General features: G+C 48.5%; 3 protein-coding genes across 10 annotated transcripts; all 3 read right to left on the minus strand.

Moving 5' to 3' along the window:
* Nucleotides 1-3,911: 3,911 nt before the first annotated feature.
* On the minus strand, nt 3,912-11,181 carry FLAD1 (flavin adenine dinucleotide synthetase 1). 7 transcript variants are annotated; one of them, XM_059882751.1, is made up of 8 exons: nt 11,095-11,181; nt 10,308-10,532; nt 8,138-8,882; nt 7,099-7,246; nt 6,549-6,647; nt 6,281-6,470; nt 5,460-5,533; nt 3,912-4,280 (listed from the first exon to the last, which is right to left on the minus strand). In XM_059882751.1, exons 2-8 carry the CDS (start codon nt 10,386-10,388, stop codon nt 4,088-4,090), a joined length of 1,530 nt encoding a protein of 509 aa, XP_059738734.1. In that variant the 5' UTR covers nt 10,389-10,532; nt 11,095-11,181; the 3' UTR covers nt 3,912-4,087. The 7 variants fall into 7 exon arrangements, with proteins under 7 accessions (XP_059738734.1, XP_059738733.1, XP_059738735.1 ...); XM_059882750.1 differs by having other exon boundaries at nt 11,000-11,181; XM_059882752.1 differs by lacking the exon at nt 11,095-11,181 and adding an exon at nt 10,844-11,067.
* Nucleotides 4,423-4,608, minus strand: LENEP (lens epithelial protein). Its single transcript, NM_001435191.1, has one exon. It carries the CDS (start codon nt 4,606-4,608, stop codon nt 4,423-4,425), a length of 186 nt encoding a protein of 61 aa, NP_001422120.1.
* Nucleotides 11,182-13,418: 2,237 nt separating the features above from the next.
* On the minus strand, nt 13,419-17,319 carry CKS1B (CDC28 protein kinase regulatory subunit 1B). 2 transcript variants are annotated; one of them, XM_010802930.4, is made up of 3 exons: nt 17,200-17,319; nt 14,561-14,688; nt 13,419-13,956 (listed from the first exon to the last, which is right to left on the minus strand). In XM_010802930.4, exons 1-3 carry the CDS (start codon nt 17,256-17,258, stop codon nt 13,889-13,891), a joined length of 255 nt encoding a protein of 84 aa, XP_010801232.1. In that variant the 5' UTR covers nt 17,259-17,319; the 3' UTR covers nt 13,419-13,888. The 2 variants fall into 2 exon arrangements, with proteins under 2 accessions (XP_010801232.1, NP_001106782.1); NM_001113311.1 differs by having other exon boundaries at nt 13,766-13,941; nt 17,200-17,271.
* Nucleotides 17,320-17,473: the final 154 nt, after the last annotated feature.

The following is a 17,473-nucleotide window of genomic DNA, read 5'->3' on the forward strand; positions in this document are numbered from 1 at the left end:
ACCCTTTCGCTTTCCTGGCCCTGCCTCCCAGGCCACTTAGACTACCATCCCAAGCACGCGTTCAGAAGAGGAAGGCAGGCTAATTGAGAGAGGCTCTGAATTTGAGATGAAAAAAATCTGGGTTCACCAAATGACTACCCTATTGCAGAGTGCTGTTTGTGTGACTTTGGAGAGGTCACCTCAGCTCTCAGGGCTTGTTCCTTCATGTAAAGATATGATAATTACTCTTGTCCTGCCTACTTTTGAAGTGGACTTTTGTAAGGCTCAGAGCACTCTAGCTGAAACAGGCTTTTGGAATGGTGTATGAGGTTTTTGTTATCCTCCCCATCTCTCTCTTCAATCTTTCCACTTTCAGAGCTCTGACACTCTCTTTCCAGCTCTGACACTCTCCCTGGGCTACTGGCAGTCACTACTTGTCTCCCTCCTTCAGCTCCTACCGTGGGCCACAGCCCTGGGCCCTGCCTTCCTCTACCTGCCACTTCCCCAGTGGCCCTTGCCAGACATCCCCTCCCCTGGCAAAGTCAGAAGCCTCAGACTTTAGGATCCACCTCCAGCACTGCTGCAGCTTAGTGGGAGTGAGGTCTAAGGAAGGAAAAGGAGAAAGACTTCTCGAGCTTGAGCTCAAGTGAGGGAAGGGCTGGAGCCTGCCAAGCAGGGTGCAGACTACAGTGGGGAAAGGGAACTCCAAATTCAGAGGCGAAGGTGAATTCTTTATCCACCTCTACCACTAACCTCTCTCTGGGTGGATTTAGGACCTTCTCACTGCTGGGCCCTGGGGTTCTGGAGACACAGGGAAGAACACTGACCTGCATTTTGTGGATGCAGGGCTGCCAGGGATAAGAAATAACCTTGATTTGGAGTACTATAGAGTACCATGCTACCATAAAAAAGAATGGACAGGCTGTAAGTATATTGGTATGAAATCCTTTACAAGGTATGTGAAGCAAAAACAGCAAGGTGCAGAGTAGGGTGTAGAGTATGTTATTAACTAGAAGGACAAATATATGCAGAATGCAGCCACTTCTCTCCACTGCTATGGCTGTAAGCCTGCTATAAGCCACCAACACATCTGGCCCCAGTTGTGCTTATTACCTCCTAAGAGGTCTCTACTGTTCTACCCTTGGTCCCCTAAAGGCTATTCTCAACCCAGCGCCAGTGTGAACCTTTTAAATAAAAAAACCAGTTCATGCTCAGCTGCCTGCAACAGTTCCTTATTTCACTCAGCATACAATCTCAAGTTGTTACCATGGCCTACTAGGCTTGCTCCAACTCCCACCCCTAGCTCAACTTTCTCTTTTTCCATAGCACCTACCTAATAACATCAATGTGCTTGTTTTTATGTTTATATTTTCTGTCTCTACCCACCAGCATGCAAGCTCCATAAGTATCAGTTCAGTTCAGTCGCTCAGTTGTGTCCGACTCTTTGCGACTCCATGAATCACAGCACGCCAGGCCTCCCTGTCCATCACCAATTCCCGGAGTTCACTCAGACTCACGTCCATCGAGTGGGTGATGCCATCCAGCCATCTCATCCTCTGTTGTCCCCTTCTCCTCCTGCCCCCAATCCCTCCCAGCATCAGAGTCTTTTCCAATGAGTTAACTCTTCGCATAAGGTGGCCAAAGTACTGGAGTTTCAGCTTTAGTATCGTTCCTTCCAAAGAACACCCAGGGCTGATCTCCTTTAGAATGGACTGGTTGGATCTCCTTGCAGTCTAAGGGACTCTCAAGAGTCTTCTCCAACACCACAGTTCAAAAGCATCAATTCTTCGGCACTCAGCCTTCTTCACAGTCCAACTCTCACATCCATACATGACCACTGGAAAAACCATAGCCTTGACTAGACGGACCTTTGTTGGCAAAGTGATGTTTCTGCTTTTGAATATGCTATCTAGGTTGGTCATAACTTTCCTTCCAAGGAGTAAGCGTCTTTTAATTTCATGGCTGCAGTCACCATCTGCAGTGGTTTTGGAGCCCCAAAAAATAAAGTCTGACACTGTTTCCACTGTTTCCCCATCTATTTCCCATGAAGTGATGGGACGGGATGCCATGATCTTTGTTTTCTGAATGTTGAGCTTTAAGCCAACTTTTCCACTCTCCTCTTTCACTTTCATCAAGAGGCTTTTGAGTTCCTCTTCACTTTCTGCCATAAGGGTGGTGTCATCTGCATATCTGAGGTTATTGATATTTCTCCTAGCAATCTTGATTCCAGCTTGTGCTTCTTCCAGTCCAGCATTTCTCATGATGTACTCTGCATAGAAGTTAAATAAGCAGGGTGACAATATACAGCCTTGATGTACTCCTTTTCGTATTTGGAACCAGTCTGTTGTTCCATGTCCAGTTCTAACTGTTGCTTCCTGACCTGCATACAGATTTCTCAAGAGGCAGGTCAGGTGGTCTGGTATTCCCATCTCTTTCAGAATTTTCCAGTTTATTGTGATCCACACAGTCAAAGGCTTTGGCGTAGTCAATAAAGCAGAAATAGATGTTTTTCTGGAACTCTCTTGCTTTTTCCATGATCCAGCGGATGTTGGCCATTTGATCTCTGGTTCCTCTGCCTTTTAAGTATAGGGATCTGTTTTGTTCTCTGCTGTATTCAAAGCAGCCAGAATGGCATACAGCAGATGCTCAATAATATATGTTAAATGAATGAATGAATCTTTTGCCATTTGCAACAGCATGGTTGAACCTGGAGGGTATTATGCTTAATGAAATAAGCCAGAGAAAGACAAATATGGTATGTTATCACTCACACATGGAATCTAAAAAACAAAACGAATGGATATAAGATACAGAGAACAAACTAGTGGTTACTAGTGGAAAGGGAAGGGGGAGGGACAAGATAGGTCTAGGGGATTAAGAGGTACAAACTACTATGTATAAAATAAATAAGCTACAAGTATATTTTGTACAGCACAGGGAATATAGCCAACATTTTATAATATCTTTAAATGGAGTATAATCTATAAAAATTTTGAATCACTATGCTGTATACCTGAAACTAATATAATATTGTAAGTCAACTATACGTCAATTTAAAGAACTTAAAAAAAAATGCTGTCCAAGAAACGGGTCACCATGGTTACCTCTGGGGAGGAAAGCCAGGGGATAGGTGCTAGGGGATAAAGAATTATCAGAGTTCTTTGCTCTAGGCATACGTTACTTTGACAAACAAAGAAAAAGAAAACAAGCCCAGGGGAAAAGGAGTTAACTAAGAAGTCTGAGGAAGAGCTGGTCCCTGGCAGTGGGAGAGGGTCGCATACACCACCTCCAGGCCAGTGTCCCAGGACAGAACGGGGCAAAGGCATAACTGGGTCCCAGAGAATGCTGGGTAGAGATCCGAGGGACACTTTGGCTGGCTCTGAGGTTGTGGGGGTCTGAGTGGGCATGTCAGTAGGCAGGAGCAAGACGATGTAAATAACTGGTGTGTACTGATCCCAGGGAGTGATTCAGGGAGAGCATGTGTTGGTGGCTGCCAAGGGGAAGCGAAGAGTCAATTCTGCTCATTTTGGCTGTGTCCTGTGCATTGTCATAAGCCCGCAGGACAGCTTTCCCTTGCAGCTTTGTGTGTGAGCTAGAGGAGCAGGGCCTGATCTCTGTAAGCTGGGAACTAGTACCAGCTCAGTGCTTTCCCCAAGATCTTCAGGGACAGGGAGCTGGCTAGATCAGGTCTTCTATTTAGGTTCCCAGCCTTACATGGAGGGCCTCATAAAGACCCCACCCAAGCTAGACTCCTCCCTTTCTACAAGTTGGGAGGAACCGGGCCTTTCCACCCAACGCCCTCCCCACCCAGGCACCAGTGAGTCAGGAAACCTGGCTTTCAGTCTTTCTATCCAGGACAACCTCCTTTCCTCCCTGGGTCCCAAACTGTTCCCATGCTGACTTTTTCTGATTCCCCTGTAGACATTTAGAACTTTCGGTCTCAAGGCCTATTTATTATACATATAGTTCAGTGATTCTCAAATAGAGAGACTGGGGGCAGGCCATTCCTGGTATTGGGAGGGTATGGTAAGATCAGCCATCTGGGCCAGTAGGCTCCCCGAGCCAGACTTGGAGGAGCGCCAGGTCCTGCTGCAGTCTGACTGGGGTCCTAGCCAGCAGGCCAAGCTCCTGTGCACCAGAGGTGCGCTGGAGGTGGGGGCTGGGTACGGAGGCCCAGAGATGAGGCAGGTCTGACAGATGGCACAAACTGGAACCAGGATAGCACTTCACTTGGTGTTTGTGGCCCATCCTTGGTCAAGCACAGCCGGCTCCGGGAGTCTTGATGGACGCTGGCCTGGGTGCTATAAAAAGAAGAATGGGAAGCTGAGAGGCAGGCTCTACCACAGAAGTTGCAACCGTGCCTCCTGTCTGCCTGCTCTACCCTGCCCACCTGAACGATGCCGGCCATGGTGCCCGTGGAGTGGAGGCAGGTCTCTGCCACCATTAATCCAGCAGCTCCTTGATACACCAGCAGCAGAGGAGGATGTAGGCTATTTCCTTCAGGGTCTGCTGCAGGCCCTCCCACCCTGTGCCCATCTTCATGATGGGAACCCTAAGTCCAGTGTCTCTCAGGACTCCTCCGAGGGAGAAGGGCAGGGTCTGGGCTAGGGGCTGTGTCCGGGGCTGCATGTGGGCTGCAGCTGAGGAAGGGTGTGGTAGCTGCGTCCTGTGCCTTTTATCTTCATTGTCCCCACCCCCTTCAGACCTCATGACTGTGGGCACAAGGGCCCCAGGGTCTAGCACAGGAAGGTTCTGGGCCCGAGAATGGGCTGAGTCAGCCCCTGTGCCCAGGGATGCTGGGATGGGGTTAGTAGGAGGGCTGGCCACTCCATCTTTCATCCTCCATGGCCAGGCCAGCTCAGCTTCCCTTTTTCCAGCCTGGGTCTTCAAACCCTGGGTCTACTGGCTGGTTGTCCCTCCCCTCTACCCCCCAGGGTTGGCACTGCTCCCTGCTTCTGCCCTCTAGTGGGTTCCTGCTGAGGCTGGCACTGAAAATCATCAGAGAGAGCTCCTTTCCAGCCTGCTCTCCCCCACATCCCCCTTAGAGTGAGCACTGGGGGCTCCGAGCTGCCGGGGCCTGGCTTCCTTTTGCTTCTCCCGTTCCCTGAAGCAGGAAGACAAAGGCAGAGCCAGAGCAACAGGCACAGGAGAGGTGGTTTATTGACAGGTTAGACCCCAGGACGGCCTCCTTCCTTCCCTCCCTGGAAAGGGTGGGAGTGGGAGGTCACGTGCGGGAGTTCCGCTCCTCGTCTTCATTCTCAAGCAGGTAGGCCGGACGGTAGGTGGGCTGTCCTTCTGGGCTCAGGCACTTCAGGGCCGGGTTCTGTACTGTGTTCTCCCGGCTTCCCAGTGACGTGTAGCTGGGTGGGGGGTGGGGTGGGGGGGGTGGAGGGTATGGTGGGTTTGTGGTGGGCTTGGTGTTCCCAGTCCCAGCACCCTCATGTCTTCCACATACCCATCCTGTTCCCCCAACAGCTTACCCTCGGTCATACAGGATACAGTAGGGGACAAACAGTTGGCGCAGAAAGTCCCAGATGTCTCTGTAGGTCCAGTCCTGGGAGGCCAGCATCAGAGCGGAGTCACAAATACTCCCCCTCCTACATCTACCTTCATCCACCTGGGAAAGGGCCTATCCCAGTTCTTTTGCTCCCCTAGCCTTGGAGGGAGGGCCTGCTACTAAACTCTCCAGTACATCTTGCTCTGTGTATGCCAATCAATGAGAGAAACCATCCCGTCCCCTCCCCATTCTCAATCCACCCTCCGCTGGCATGTAATTTCCAGGAGGAAAGGGAGAGGCTGTTTAAGGCTATTTGTGTAAGCCTGTGCTGTCCAGTAGAACTTTCTGCAATGATGGAAATGGTCTGTATCTATGCTGTCTAACATGGTAGTCATTTGACATAGGGCTAGTACAACATACAACTAAGGAACTGAAGTTTGAATCGTATTTAATTAAAAAATTGAGATATAATTCATAAGCCATGATATTCATCTTTTTAAAGTATACAATTCAACTTTTTAAAGCAATTTGTATTTCATTTCAATTAATTACAATTCAAGTGTAAATAAATGGCTCACGGCTACCATATTGGACAGCACAGGTCTAAGACACTGTTCGGTCCACAATGCTTGCTGTTGAATTAGTGCTCAATATAACCTGATCAAAAGGCTGAATGAATAAATACCACTGCCTCCCTTGGCTGATGGGGCCATTTCATCCAAGCCCAAGCCCGCCCCAGGAAGCCAGGGTACAGTGACTGACGGGGGACAGGAGACTGAAGGCAAGAAACCCCCTTCCCCATACCAGGAGTGGGTTGATGCGCATGAATGCAGGCCAGCCTGGGTCGGTGGGGCTGAAGGGGCAGAGGCTGCAGGAGTAGGGGTCAGTGCGGCGGGTGCCCATCAGCACAGCCTCCAGCTGGGGGTGCCGTGCCTGCAGCTCACTTAGGGCCTGCTTCATGTCTCCTTCAGCCTCCAGCACCTGCAGATTGTACCTGAGGAAGAGCGCTGGGAGTCAGGAATGGGCCCTGCCAAGTCCCTCTGGAATCCCAAATCTCCAAGGCCCCTAGTACCTCTTGATGGTGTCCTGTAGAAACTGCTCCAGCTCAGGGAAAGGGGAGATGCTACGGATATACAGGATCTGGAGGGGCTCCTGAGCATCAGGGCACTTCCTGGGGAGGAGGCAGGATCCATTGGCTTGCCAGGATGGGCAAGGAAACACTCCCCAGAGAGCTTGCTCTGTTCCCTTTGGCCACTGGGATAGACACCCTCTCCTTCTCCCTTTTCGGCCTTCTCATCTGAAGGGAAGAACCCATTTCCTCTGGCAAGCCCACTCTGATCTCTAAAACCTGGAGCCCACACCCGTTTCTAGTATGTAGGCCTTACCTCCCGACAGGACTGTGACTTCCCTGTGGTCGGGGAAGGTGGCTGGCACATCCATACCCAGGGCCAGGTAGGTGTCAGATGCTCAATAAATATGGGGAGGATCAGAACTGGTCACTGTGGCTACTGCCCTGCCAAGCCCCACCCAGACACCCCCCTTCCTTCCTGCTTCTTAGGATGGGGAACTAGCCAATTGGGGCAGCTCTATCTCTGGGGTCTGCCTCCAGGGGGTGAGCTCACCTCTGCACTGCGGCATGGAAGAGGTGCAGGAGGGCAGTGCAGTCCTTGCCCCCGTTGAAGCCCACGCAGAGCTGGGTGAGGCTGTACCGAGCCAGGGCAGTCTCAATGGTCTGGAGGGCACCTGCCACCTTCTCCCCCAGAGAAGACCCTGCCAGGCAGGCAGGGAAGAGGGCATCAGTTAGCTACATATGGCTGTCAGAGGGCAGTGGGGGCCAAGCTGCCCTTGCTTTAGCCCCTCTCTATCTTCCCAGTGTTCAATTCCTTCATCTGCCCCCGGCCCGCCATTTAGCCATACCTCACGGTATTCTTCACCTCAGTGTATTCCCTCTGAGGGGTCCTGGTTTCTTTTCATTCTCCTACAGCTCATGCTGCTTCCTTCCCTCTTTCACACTGTCCTCCTGCCCATCTCCTGGTCTAACCAAATTCTTCTTGCATGTGTGCGTGCTAAGTCTCTTCAGTTGTGTCTGACTCTTTGTGACCCTATGGACTATATTCTGCCAGGCTCCTCTGTCCACAGGATTCTCCAGGCATGAATACTGGAGTGGATTGCTATGCTCTCCTCCAGGGGATCTTCCTGACCTAGGGATCAAACCTTGGTCTCTTAAGTCTTCAGCATTGGCAAGGGGGTTCTTTACCACTAGCGCCATGTGAAAATCCTCCTTATCACTCAGCTTATGTGTCACTCACCCAGGGAAGCCTTCTCCAAGCCCAGATCAAGGCTGATCTCCCTGCTGTGGAAATCCCTTCATCACTGACCCCTCATGCATGATAACCTTTTTAACATCCCCTTCTCCTGTTAAAACTCCTTGTCCAGAGCAGGGGTACCTCTGTCCTGTTGCGCTAAACCCCCAACACCCAGCACAATGTTGCTGAAAGGAGGTACTCAATTGATATTTATTGGAAGAATGAATGAATCAGCTGTAGCTATCTTCTACCTTCTCTTGGATCTGCGGCAAGCCTCCAACAGCCCACCACTCCTAAGACCTAGGGTGGCACCAGTGGTCTGGCGCCTTCTGCCCCTTCCCCAGGAGGTGCCTACCTGACTCAGTGAGTTTGTACACAGCCTCACCGGCCTGCTCCACGGCATTGGGCACGTAGGGCACCACTGATCCTTGGGGTAGACGGGCGGTCAGGTAGGCCAGGCACTCCTCCAGGGGCCCTTCTTCCTCAGAGTCCAGTGTCAGTTTCACCTGATAGTAGTTACTGCCCCAGTCAGGGTAGGAACCCAGGCCAAGCCTGCGCCCAAAATGGGCCTGGGCCTCAGCCAGGATGGGGGCGATAGAGGCCTCATTAGCTGCCACATACATTTCCCGCAAGTGGAACTGAACAGCTGTGTTTTGGAACAGCCCCTTCAGCCCTTCCAGCACCCGACGCAGCAGCTCCGGAATTCCCGGGAAGAGGTAGACATTTCGGACGGAGACTAGTGGGAATCGGAAGGGGTGGCCAGTGTGAGGATCTGTGCCATAATGCAGGCGGGCAGAGGTGGGCACCCGCGACAGTTTCTCCCAGCCCGCCCCTCCTAGGGCCTTGATGGCCGCTTCCAGCTCAGGGTGTGGCTTGAGCTCGTCCCCAAAAGCCTGGGCCACTGCCTCAAACGTCACATCATCATGTGTGGGGCCGATACCCCCTGCTGTGAGGACGTGGGTGAAGCGGCTGGAGAAAGCTGTGATCTCAGCTGCGATGGTGGCTACCTCGTCGGGTACCACAGAGACTCGGCACACCTGGACCCCCAGGGAACGCAGTGTCCGGCACAGAAAGTAGGTGTTGGTGTCTTGAGTGTGTCCCTGGGAGATTGGGGATGGGGAAGATGAGCATGTCAGTGCTGTGGGGATGCAGGGCAAAGCAGGAAGGATCAAGCTGCAACTGCCTGCTGACAGAGCACTCTGCTCTTTGGGGGACACCCACCTCTGGCAGCCCACAAGCCCACACTGGGCCCAAGAGTGGGAAAATCCATGTGAATGGAGTCAGGGGTAATGTGATCCACCTTGGGCTTCCATCTCTGCGCTTGGACCTTGACCTCCTCTCTGCTTATGGATTCAATTATCAATTTTATGTGGACCATGCATCCACTTCCTCATCAACCCTGACAGTTTCAGTCCCCTGGCCCCAAGTGCTTAAGGGCATCTTCAGATTTCTGGCCGTTGTTACTTGGGTCAGTGGCATCCTCAGACACTGTCTGCAGCCTGTCAGGCCCTTCATGCTGTCAATTCTACTTCTGAAATGTCTCTCCATCTGCTCTCTTCTTTGTTCCTACTGCCACCAAACAGGTCCTTGGCACCTTTCACCTGGATGGTGGCAACAGACCCCTGGCCAGGCTCCCAGTGTCCTGCCACAGCACTCTGCCCTAGGCCTCTGCAGCAACCTTGCTAACATGTCACTGTGATTGTGTCACTCTTGGCTCAAAAGTCACTTGTTATTTCCAACCATATACAGAATAAAGTTCAAATTCCTTTGCAGAATATTTGAGGCTGTGTGTCTCTGGTGTGTACGCATTCTTCTTTTCTAGCCCTATCTCCTTCTACTTCTCTAGAGTTTAGTGGTTAAGGTTGGCTCTGGAGTAAATGTGAATCAAGTTGGAATCCCACCTACCACTTATAGCTGTTCAGGGAAAGCCTCTCAACCTTTCTGAGTCTCAGTCTCAGTATCTATTCATTGAGATTTGGAATAAAAGTACCCACGTCATAGGGTTGTTGTAAGGATTAGGAAAATCACATATGTGATGTAATACAAGCACACTGCCAGGCCCTAGTAAGCACTCAATATTACTATTACAAACCTGATGCCCACCATGACCTCTAGTGAGACTTCCCTGATCATTCAGAAGAGATTTCCCCGATTTCCCCCTTCTAGTACTTTCCTTCTATCTCTCCTGAATGCTTTGGGTCATTTTTCCAAATAGGTTGGACATAACTCTGAAATAATACATGCACCTGTACCTCCTATACACGCTGGACTCCTTGTCATTTCTGTAAAGGTCCTCCTCCCCCTACCATACTGCTTGGCAATTTGTAGGGAATTTGCTACAAGTTTTTCAACAGAGTAATCGAAAGAATAAGGGTCACTTTCCCTCCAATATCTTGGACTCACTCCAGGGCCCTACTGCAGCAAGAGGGCTCCCACCCTGGTTCACCCTCCCTCAACAGAACGTGGAGCAAGCTCCCAAGGACCGGAGAATGCTGCCCCTCCCCCCTCCTCTGTCCCAGACACACCTTGAGGATCTCATCTCCAACAATGATGATGCCCGCCGTCACGCTGCGCCCTGGCGGAGGTTCAGAGGCCCTAGATGCCATGGTCCTGCCTTCTCTGCCCCTCCGGAAGGCCCTCCAGTAGCCACCCAGACCCCCAATTAGGGGTCGCAAGCATTGGGGGCCAGCCAGGTCTACAGGGCACTGAGGGTCATAGCCTGGGAAGAGGGATTCCGGGGTGGAAGGAACCTGGAGGAGCCAGAAAGGACAATGGGGAAGAGGAGGAGTGCGTAGTTTTCCTCACCAGGCCCTTGACAATCGACTCCTTTATCCCTGTCCGTTTAATAAACGTGTTCTTAAACTCTAGCCCACACCTCTTTCAATGTCTTCTATGCTCCGTCCTAGTCGCCTTAAAATGTCCTTCTCTCCCGAATCTACCACTTAAAAATGTCTTCTGCTGCAGAGCTCGGCTCCTCTAGGGTCGGCTCTATCCAGGGCATCTGTGCTTTTATATTTATATGTGTCTTCTCTTTGGGGCACCTGTCCCTTTAAATGTCTACCTTATCCTGGGCCTTGGCTCCTTTAAATACGTTCCCTCCTTACACCACCGACCAGAACTCAGCAGCCTTCTTCTGCAGGCTTCCACACCCTTTCTGGCCCAGAATCCTGTCTTTTCCCGCCACGCTTCAGACTGCTGAGCTCTTCCAGGTTCTCACCTGCCTCTTACTCTTTCACCGGGTCTTTCCCTCTCCTTTCCTCTTGTCTCGGGGCAGCTTCCGTACTCAGAGTCCCGCCTCAGATTCACACTCACCTCATATTAATTGGTTATTTTGGCCGTCGCTCAGACTACTTCTATGGGTCCATTGGTGTAGTCGACCATTGCTCGCGAGCTTCATCCAGAGGGCGGGAGTGGTGCTGGGTTGTTATTGGCGACAACCACGTGGCCACCCTCACCCGGAAGCGAGGGGGCTGGGCCTTAGCCGAGGGGCGGGGCTTTTCTCTCAGGAAAGAACCTGAGGGGTGGAAGGAGCCGAGGGCTGAAGGGGCTCTAAGGTGTTTGTGGTGCTCCCCTCTGGTGCTGGAAGTAAGGAGACGCTTGACTCTAACCTCCGCTCAGTGTTCAAATTCTTGCGTGCACATACTATCTGTTACTCATGAACCATGACTCATTCTGAGGAGTCAGGGGCTGCACTGGTGTCAAAGGGGATTTTACACTGAAGCAAGTGGAAGTTGGACGGACACCAAGAAAAATTGTCAGGATTGCCCGTGAGTTAATGAGATCCTGGTGGTGAGCTTTTATTGTGTGGAACTTTCATTTGTCTCTTATAAACGATAAAGCTAATTACTTCAGCTTTTTTGACAACGAAGTCTTGCCCCACCTTGTTCTAGATGGTGCTTTAAACATAACCTCTCCCAGTTAATTGGTCTTGTAGGTACAAGTGAGGGCAGCGACAAAGGGAGGGCCACTGTCCACTTTGGATTCTCAGCTTCCACTTATTTTGCCTCTGGTCTAAAAGTACTTAATACTCCTGTCAATCGTCTGGGGGCCTTTTTAATATGCTGATTAAATCTACAGGATTCTGGCCGTTTGGGTGGGGCCAGAGATCTGCATTTAACAAACGCTCCTGTCATGCTGATGCCATTGCTTTTTGTAGTAAAGGTCTAAAATTTCATGTGGAGAACTGAGCCACACTGCCTCGTTTTACTCTGCTAAAACCCCTCTGAGACAGATATGCCCATTTTACAGATGGGCAACAGGTTCAAAAAGGTGAAGAGATGCCACATAAACCCCACAAAAACACTTCAGTGAATGATAGAGCCAGGCTTCTAGAACCTTCAGGTAATAAGCCCAGTTTTGTTTTTCCAATTAAGAGAGTCTCCACTCTAAAAAAACAAACTTGGGCTTTCCTAATGGCATAAGCCATATGCTACAGTATCTTTAATAATCATGGTGATATTTGACAAGCCCCTCCCTGAAATGCCTCCTCCCTACCCATCAACATCAGCTCTGAGTCTTTTAGTGGGTTCTCAAACTTAAGTGTGCACCAGAAGCACCTAAAGAGCCTGTTAAAATGTCACTGTGTCCAACCCTTAGAGTTTGATTCAGTAGGTCTAGGGTGGAGTCCAAGAATGAGCACTTCTGGGTTTCCAGGTGATTCTGATGCTTCCGGACCAGGGACCACACCTGAACGCTGACTATGACTGCTCTAGGAATAAATGAGTGAAAAATTAAGAGAAAGTGGGAAGACTAATCTCCCTTACTGAACACTACTATTAAAAGTAGAAAGTAAGCTATTATTTGGCAAAATGCCTCTTAAATGGCCACAGTTTACAACCGTTTTCTCAAAGCTCAGTGCAGTAACTACCTGTTTAAGAATGCTTGAAATCCCCTTATCCAGGCCATACCCCAGACCAATTAAGTCCACTTCCCTGGGAATGACTCAGGTATCAGCACTTTAAAGCTACTCAGGTGATTCCAATGTTTGGCCAAAGTGAGAACCACTGAAAACACTCCCAAACCACTCTGTGGACTGAACAGGCCATAGGTGTGCCGGAGCCTTAGGCTGGTCAGGAAGTGGAGTATACTAGCAGCCCCACTTTACCCTTGATAAGTGTAAAGTCTCTGTGACCCTATGGACTATAGCCCGCCAGGCTCTTCTGTCCATGGAATTCTCCAGGCAAGAATAGAATAATGGAGTGGGTAGCCATTCCCTTCTCCAGAGGATCTTCCCAACCCAGGGATGGAATCTGGGTTTCCTGCATTGCAGGAAGATTCTTTACTGTCTGAGCCACCAAGGAAGCCCCAAGAACTCTTGTATGCCCTTCAAAAAAACTCAGACTATGTTAATGGCAGTACCCGACCATAGAAAACAACTGATTTGTTTTGATGAGATGATGTTGTCCCTATATAACCTCTCTTAGGCCTGTAGTTAGAGTGAAATATATTTCAGTAGATATTTGACAGCAAAGTCTACTTAAAGTAGATTACAAACCAGTTAACTTCAATGTTGAAAGAAACCTCAGTGTTAACAAAGAGCCGAGCTTCATTATCTTACTGAAGAGCATAATTAGAACCATAATAGTGAGGGTGATGTCCTGAGGGGGGGGGGGGACTTTAACAATTAGAGAATTAGATTATAAAAACTTCCTCTTTAATCAAGGCTTTTAACATGGAACAGATTTCTTGGAATAAAATGGAAAGTTTCCAATATACTGAAACATAAATCAACATACACACAACACCTGGCAGGAAAAAACCCAAAACAGCCAAGTTTACGCAATCCCTGGAATAGCCGTGGTCTTCTTCTCAGATGCTTTCTCCATCTGTCAAGCGTGTTCTGCTGGATTCAGAGCTCACGTAGGTTTTGGGGGTCACACTTAGCTGAGGCTGCAACCCAGAGAGCACTCACTCATCCAGCTGGGCTGTGGTCCTTCCTGTCAGTTCTGCTCAAGAAGCAAAGCAGTCACCAGCACATACAGTGTATTGAAAATCCTTTAAATATCAAAGTGAGAAACAAGAAGGCAACACAATAATGTCATCAGGAAGATGTTAGCAAGTGAGGACAGCTGTGTAAAGCTTGAGGCTGAAAAGTGGCTCCCCAGCTTCATTTCTTTGGTTTCTTGGGCAGTGGCCGCCGGAACAGCAAGATGTGAGGTTCTGAAAGAGTGAGATCTAAAGAGTAAGTGAAATCACACCATCCCATGCACAACCTACAGTGTATCCCACTCCCTCTTCCCAGCTATCACCATTTAGATCTTTGTAACTAAATAAAGATTTAAGCATATGGCCTTAGAAGCAGACCCAGAAGCCTGGCTTGTGTACCAAGCACAGAATTGTTAATATCGGTTTTCTTGCTATGTTTCTATAGCCCCGGGGTGTCCTTTATTAGTTTTGCCTGATAGTTTGGTGTCTGGTGCCTTATCAAGAAATATACTTTCCTTGGTTTATTTGGAACACATCTCAAAATTCACTTTCTGATGGAGAATGAAGAAGAGGCCATAACCTCTACACCAAGATATATGTGGTCTTTAAACACACACACACACACACACACACATATATATATATTCTCTGACTGAATTAGAGATTAAAGGAGTTTTTTTTCCCCCCCTCCAGTGACAGGTTGTATCTGAACCTCCCAGATACTGTATTTCTTATTTTTGGTCACTCCTGTTTTTCTAGATGGTTGGTGAGTTAAGAAACCCATAAATCATCCCCACCTATCATTCCTTCATTTCCTTGGTCCTACATGGTTGCTTTCTGCCATTGCACTGACCTGGTTCATGGATCATATAATGGACCCATCCCTGACTCTGCTGAACACCAAGATTCCTCCATTCAGATTCAGACATCAAATGAGTTTTAGGGACCAGCTTGGCTATGTCCTTGGGCAACATGACATGCCTGTAATAGAAACATGGGAAGGTGGGAAATTTGTATCAGTATTGGGTACAATCTATCAGATGAGGGGGGCCAGCAGGTAAAGCCAAGACAGACAAGAAAAGAGAAACCAGTTTGTAATGGCAGGGAGTTTATAAAATCTTATTGTAGTGCAAAGGCAGCTAGAAAAAAAGCCCAAGTTACGGGCCAAGTTACATAAATTCTCACGAAAGTATATTAGAAAGTACATATTAATGAATAACACCCGTGAATGAGTGCCAAAATTACAGCCACTTACAGTCCTCTAGTTGATTACTCTTAATATAACGGGAGCCCCAGAACACACACAGTTAATAATTAGGGGTGGCTCTGAACAGGGTTGTAAGGAAGGGAGAGAAGTAATTTCAGAGAGGAAAGGCCTATCAGGGAGTGCTGTGTGGAAGAGCCAGAACATAAAATCAACTATATGGAGAAGGAAATAGCAACCCACTCCAGTATTCTTGCCTGGGGAATTCCATGGACAGAGGAGCCTAGCGGGCTATAATCCATGGGGTCGCAAAGAGTTGGACACGACTTAGGGACTAAACAACAACAAAGATATCTATTTATACATTTATACTTATATACATTTCTATGGCCTATGTACAAAAATGTCCACAATCCCCTCCCTTATTTTTAAGTTTTACAATTTTACAAACACCTGAAGGCAAACATTTTTCTCATAATCCATTCGGTTACTAAATCTTAGATGACCTGAATTTATCTGCTGGTGAAATAAAGACTTTTTTACCCACCCCTGCCACCAAGAATGAAATAGAAAAATCTTATCTTTTAAAATCTATCCTCATAAGTTACATTTTTCAACTCTGAAAGGATGTGCCACCAGACTTCTTTAGGGGAGACTTCAAGCTTTCCTAACCAAGGATAAGTCTCCTTTTATAGCAAAGAAATGACTACTTGAATTGGGGTGACCCAGACTTCATTATGTTCAGTGAAACTGCATTGAATGCTCTCTCTCTCTGCTAAGTAAAAGGGATTCCACTCCCCCCACCACCCTCGAGTCAATTCTAGTCTAAATGTCTGAAAACAGCTTACATCCTAACAAGCTTCTGGCATAAAGACTGGGTTCCAGGGCTATTTAGACCAAAAAAACAAAACAAACCTTTCCTTAAATCAAATATCACTGCCAAGACTTACATCCTCCAGAGGATGAAACTAATGATGTCTCCCTAGCCCTGCAAAGACATTTTAAGCACACAATTTTAGTTAGCCAAGTTCAGATGTTGACAAAAACAGCTGAGAAAAAGAAAGTTAACTGGGTTCAAACAGGGCTGGAGTTTCTTTTCTTTTGGTCTGGTTTGTAGTTGCAGCATGTGGGACCTAGTTCCCTGTAGTTCCCTGACCAGGGATTGAACCCAGGTCCCCTGCATTGGGTGTTTGGCATCTTAGCCACTGGACCACCAGTGAAATCCCAGGGCTGGGGATCTTTTCCCAAGGATTTGACATAAAAATAATGCAAACAGTGTTATTTGACAGCATACACCAAGTTCTCCAGAAGGCTCAGAGCCCTGCACTAGGCTGAAGAAACACAAGAAAACCAAGCTTCCAGTTGTTTTAACTATTAAGGCTTACTACAGATTAGTGGAATGCCAACATTTGTAAAATTATTTTCTATTTTTTAAATTATTTTCTAATCTAGAATTTTGGACTTAGGGTTTATCAAATGCAAACTCTGTACGGATTCCTTTCTTTATCGTGCTTGGTGAATCCTACGTGCTCCCACCACAACCCACCTGTACATAGCTCTATCATACCAATTATCATCTTCTTTCTGAAGCCTGTCAGTATTTCCACATATTTTTTAGGTCTGTTGAAAGCAGGGACCGTGGCTTATCCGTGTACTTTAGCAGAACACCTGAAACCTATAAACACTCCATAATTGTTTCCCAAGTAGATGCCCTTCAAACATTTGACGGTGATCTATTAGGGCCATATTAAGTCTTTCCTCAGTGTTCCTGGTCAGTTTTATTCCATTCCAGTTCCTCGAAGCCCCCCTTCCTAAAACAAATCAGACAATCACGCCCCTTTCCCATGGATTAATAAGCAACACTCAGGCTCTCTTAGAACTCCCCTCACTTTGAGGACTCGAAGAAAATTCAAGCTTCGCCTTTGCCACCTTCTCCCAGAAGGCTCTACGGTGTGGCTGTAATACAGTCTCAAGAAGGCAAGTTCAGTTTACTCAACTGAGGTGAGAGAATAGTCCAGAAACCCGCAAAACTGAGGGTGGTCAGTATTCTAACATTCGAACACTCTAACCACGACCACCCACGCCTCCTTCCAAATTCGCTATCACTTTAGAGTTTTTTTTAAATTGCCCCCTACCTTTCGCGCATGCGCCTTACACTCTAAACACACCCATTCCCGTTAACCTCCCGCGCATGCGCCAACTCTGCTGTTTCAGTCCCCGTTACCAATTCTCGTGCCCTCAGTTGTCAAAACTCACGACCTTGATATTGCCCCCGCGCCGGCACTAACCGGTACTCGAACTCCTCGTCGTCGTATTTGTCCGAATAGTAAATTTGTTTGTGCGACATGATCACTCTGCCTGAGGACCTTCAGCCCCGCGCCGCCAACCTCCGAACAACTCCCAGCAGCACGCGCTCCCACCCTCTTTGGCCTCGCTTTCAAACACGCCGCCTGCGCTGTCTATTGGTCCCTCTGGAGGAAGGCGGGACAACTCCACCTTCAAGCCTCCGATTGGCTTAGGTTTGCTTCTACTCAAGTCCTCATTGGACTGAACATTGCTCAA

This window comes from Bos taurus, chromosome 3, assembly GCF_002263795.3.
Source record: "Bos taurus isolate L1 Dominette 01449 registration number 42190680 breed Hereford chromosome 3, ARS-UCD2.0, whole genome shotgun sequence".
NCBI lineage: Eukaryota > Metazoa > Chordata > Mammalia > Artiodactyla > Bovidae > Bos > Bos taurus.

Excerpts from the sequence above, each read along its gene's own strand:
- CKS1B (XM_010802930.4), bottom strand. The coding sequence starts at position 17,258 with ATGTCGCACAAACAAATTTACTATTCGGACAAATACGACGACGAGGAG. Across the intron at positions 14,689-17,199 it reads GACGAGGAGTTCGAGTACCG|GCATGTCATGTTGCCCAAGG; the intron begins GTTAGTGCCGGC and ends TTTCTATTACAG. Across the intron at positions 13,957-14,560 it reads TTATATGATCCATGAACCAG|ATCTCACTCTTTCAGAACCT; the intron begins GTCAGTGCAATG and ends CTTACTCTTTAG.
- LENEP (NM_001435191.1), bottom strand. The coding sequence starts at position 4,608 with ATGCAGCCCCGGACACAGCCCCTAGCCCAGACCCTGCCCTTCTCCCTC.
- FLAD1 (XM_059882751.1), bottom strand. The coding sequence starts at position 10,388 with ATGGCATCTAGGGCCTCTGAACCTCCGCCAGGGCGCAGCGTGACGGCG. Across the intron at positions 6,471-6,548 it reads CTACAGGACACCATCAAGAG|GTACAATCTGCAGGTGCTGG; the intron begins GTACTAGGGGCC and ends GCTCTTCCTCAG. Across the intron at positions 4,281-5,459 it reads TGTATCCTGTATGACCGAGG|CACCCAGGCCAGCGTCCATC; the intron begins GTAAGCTGTTGG and ends TTCTTTTTATAG.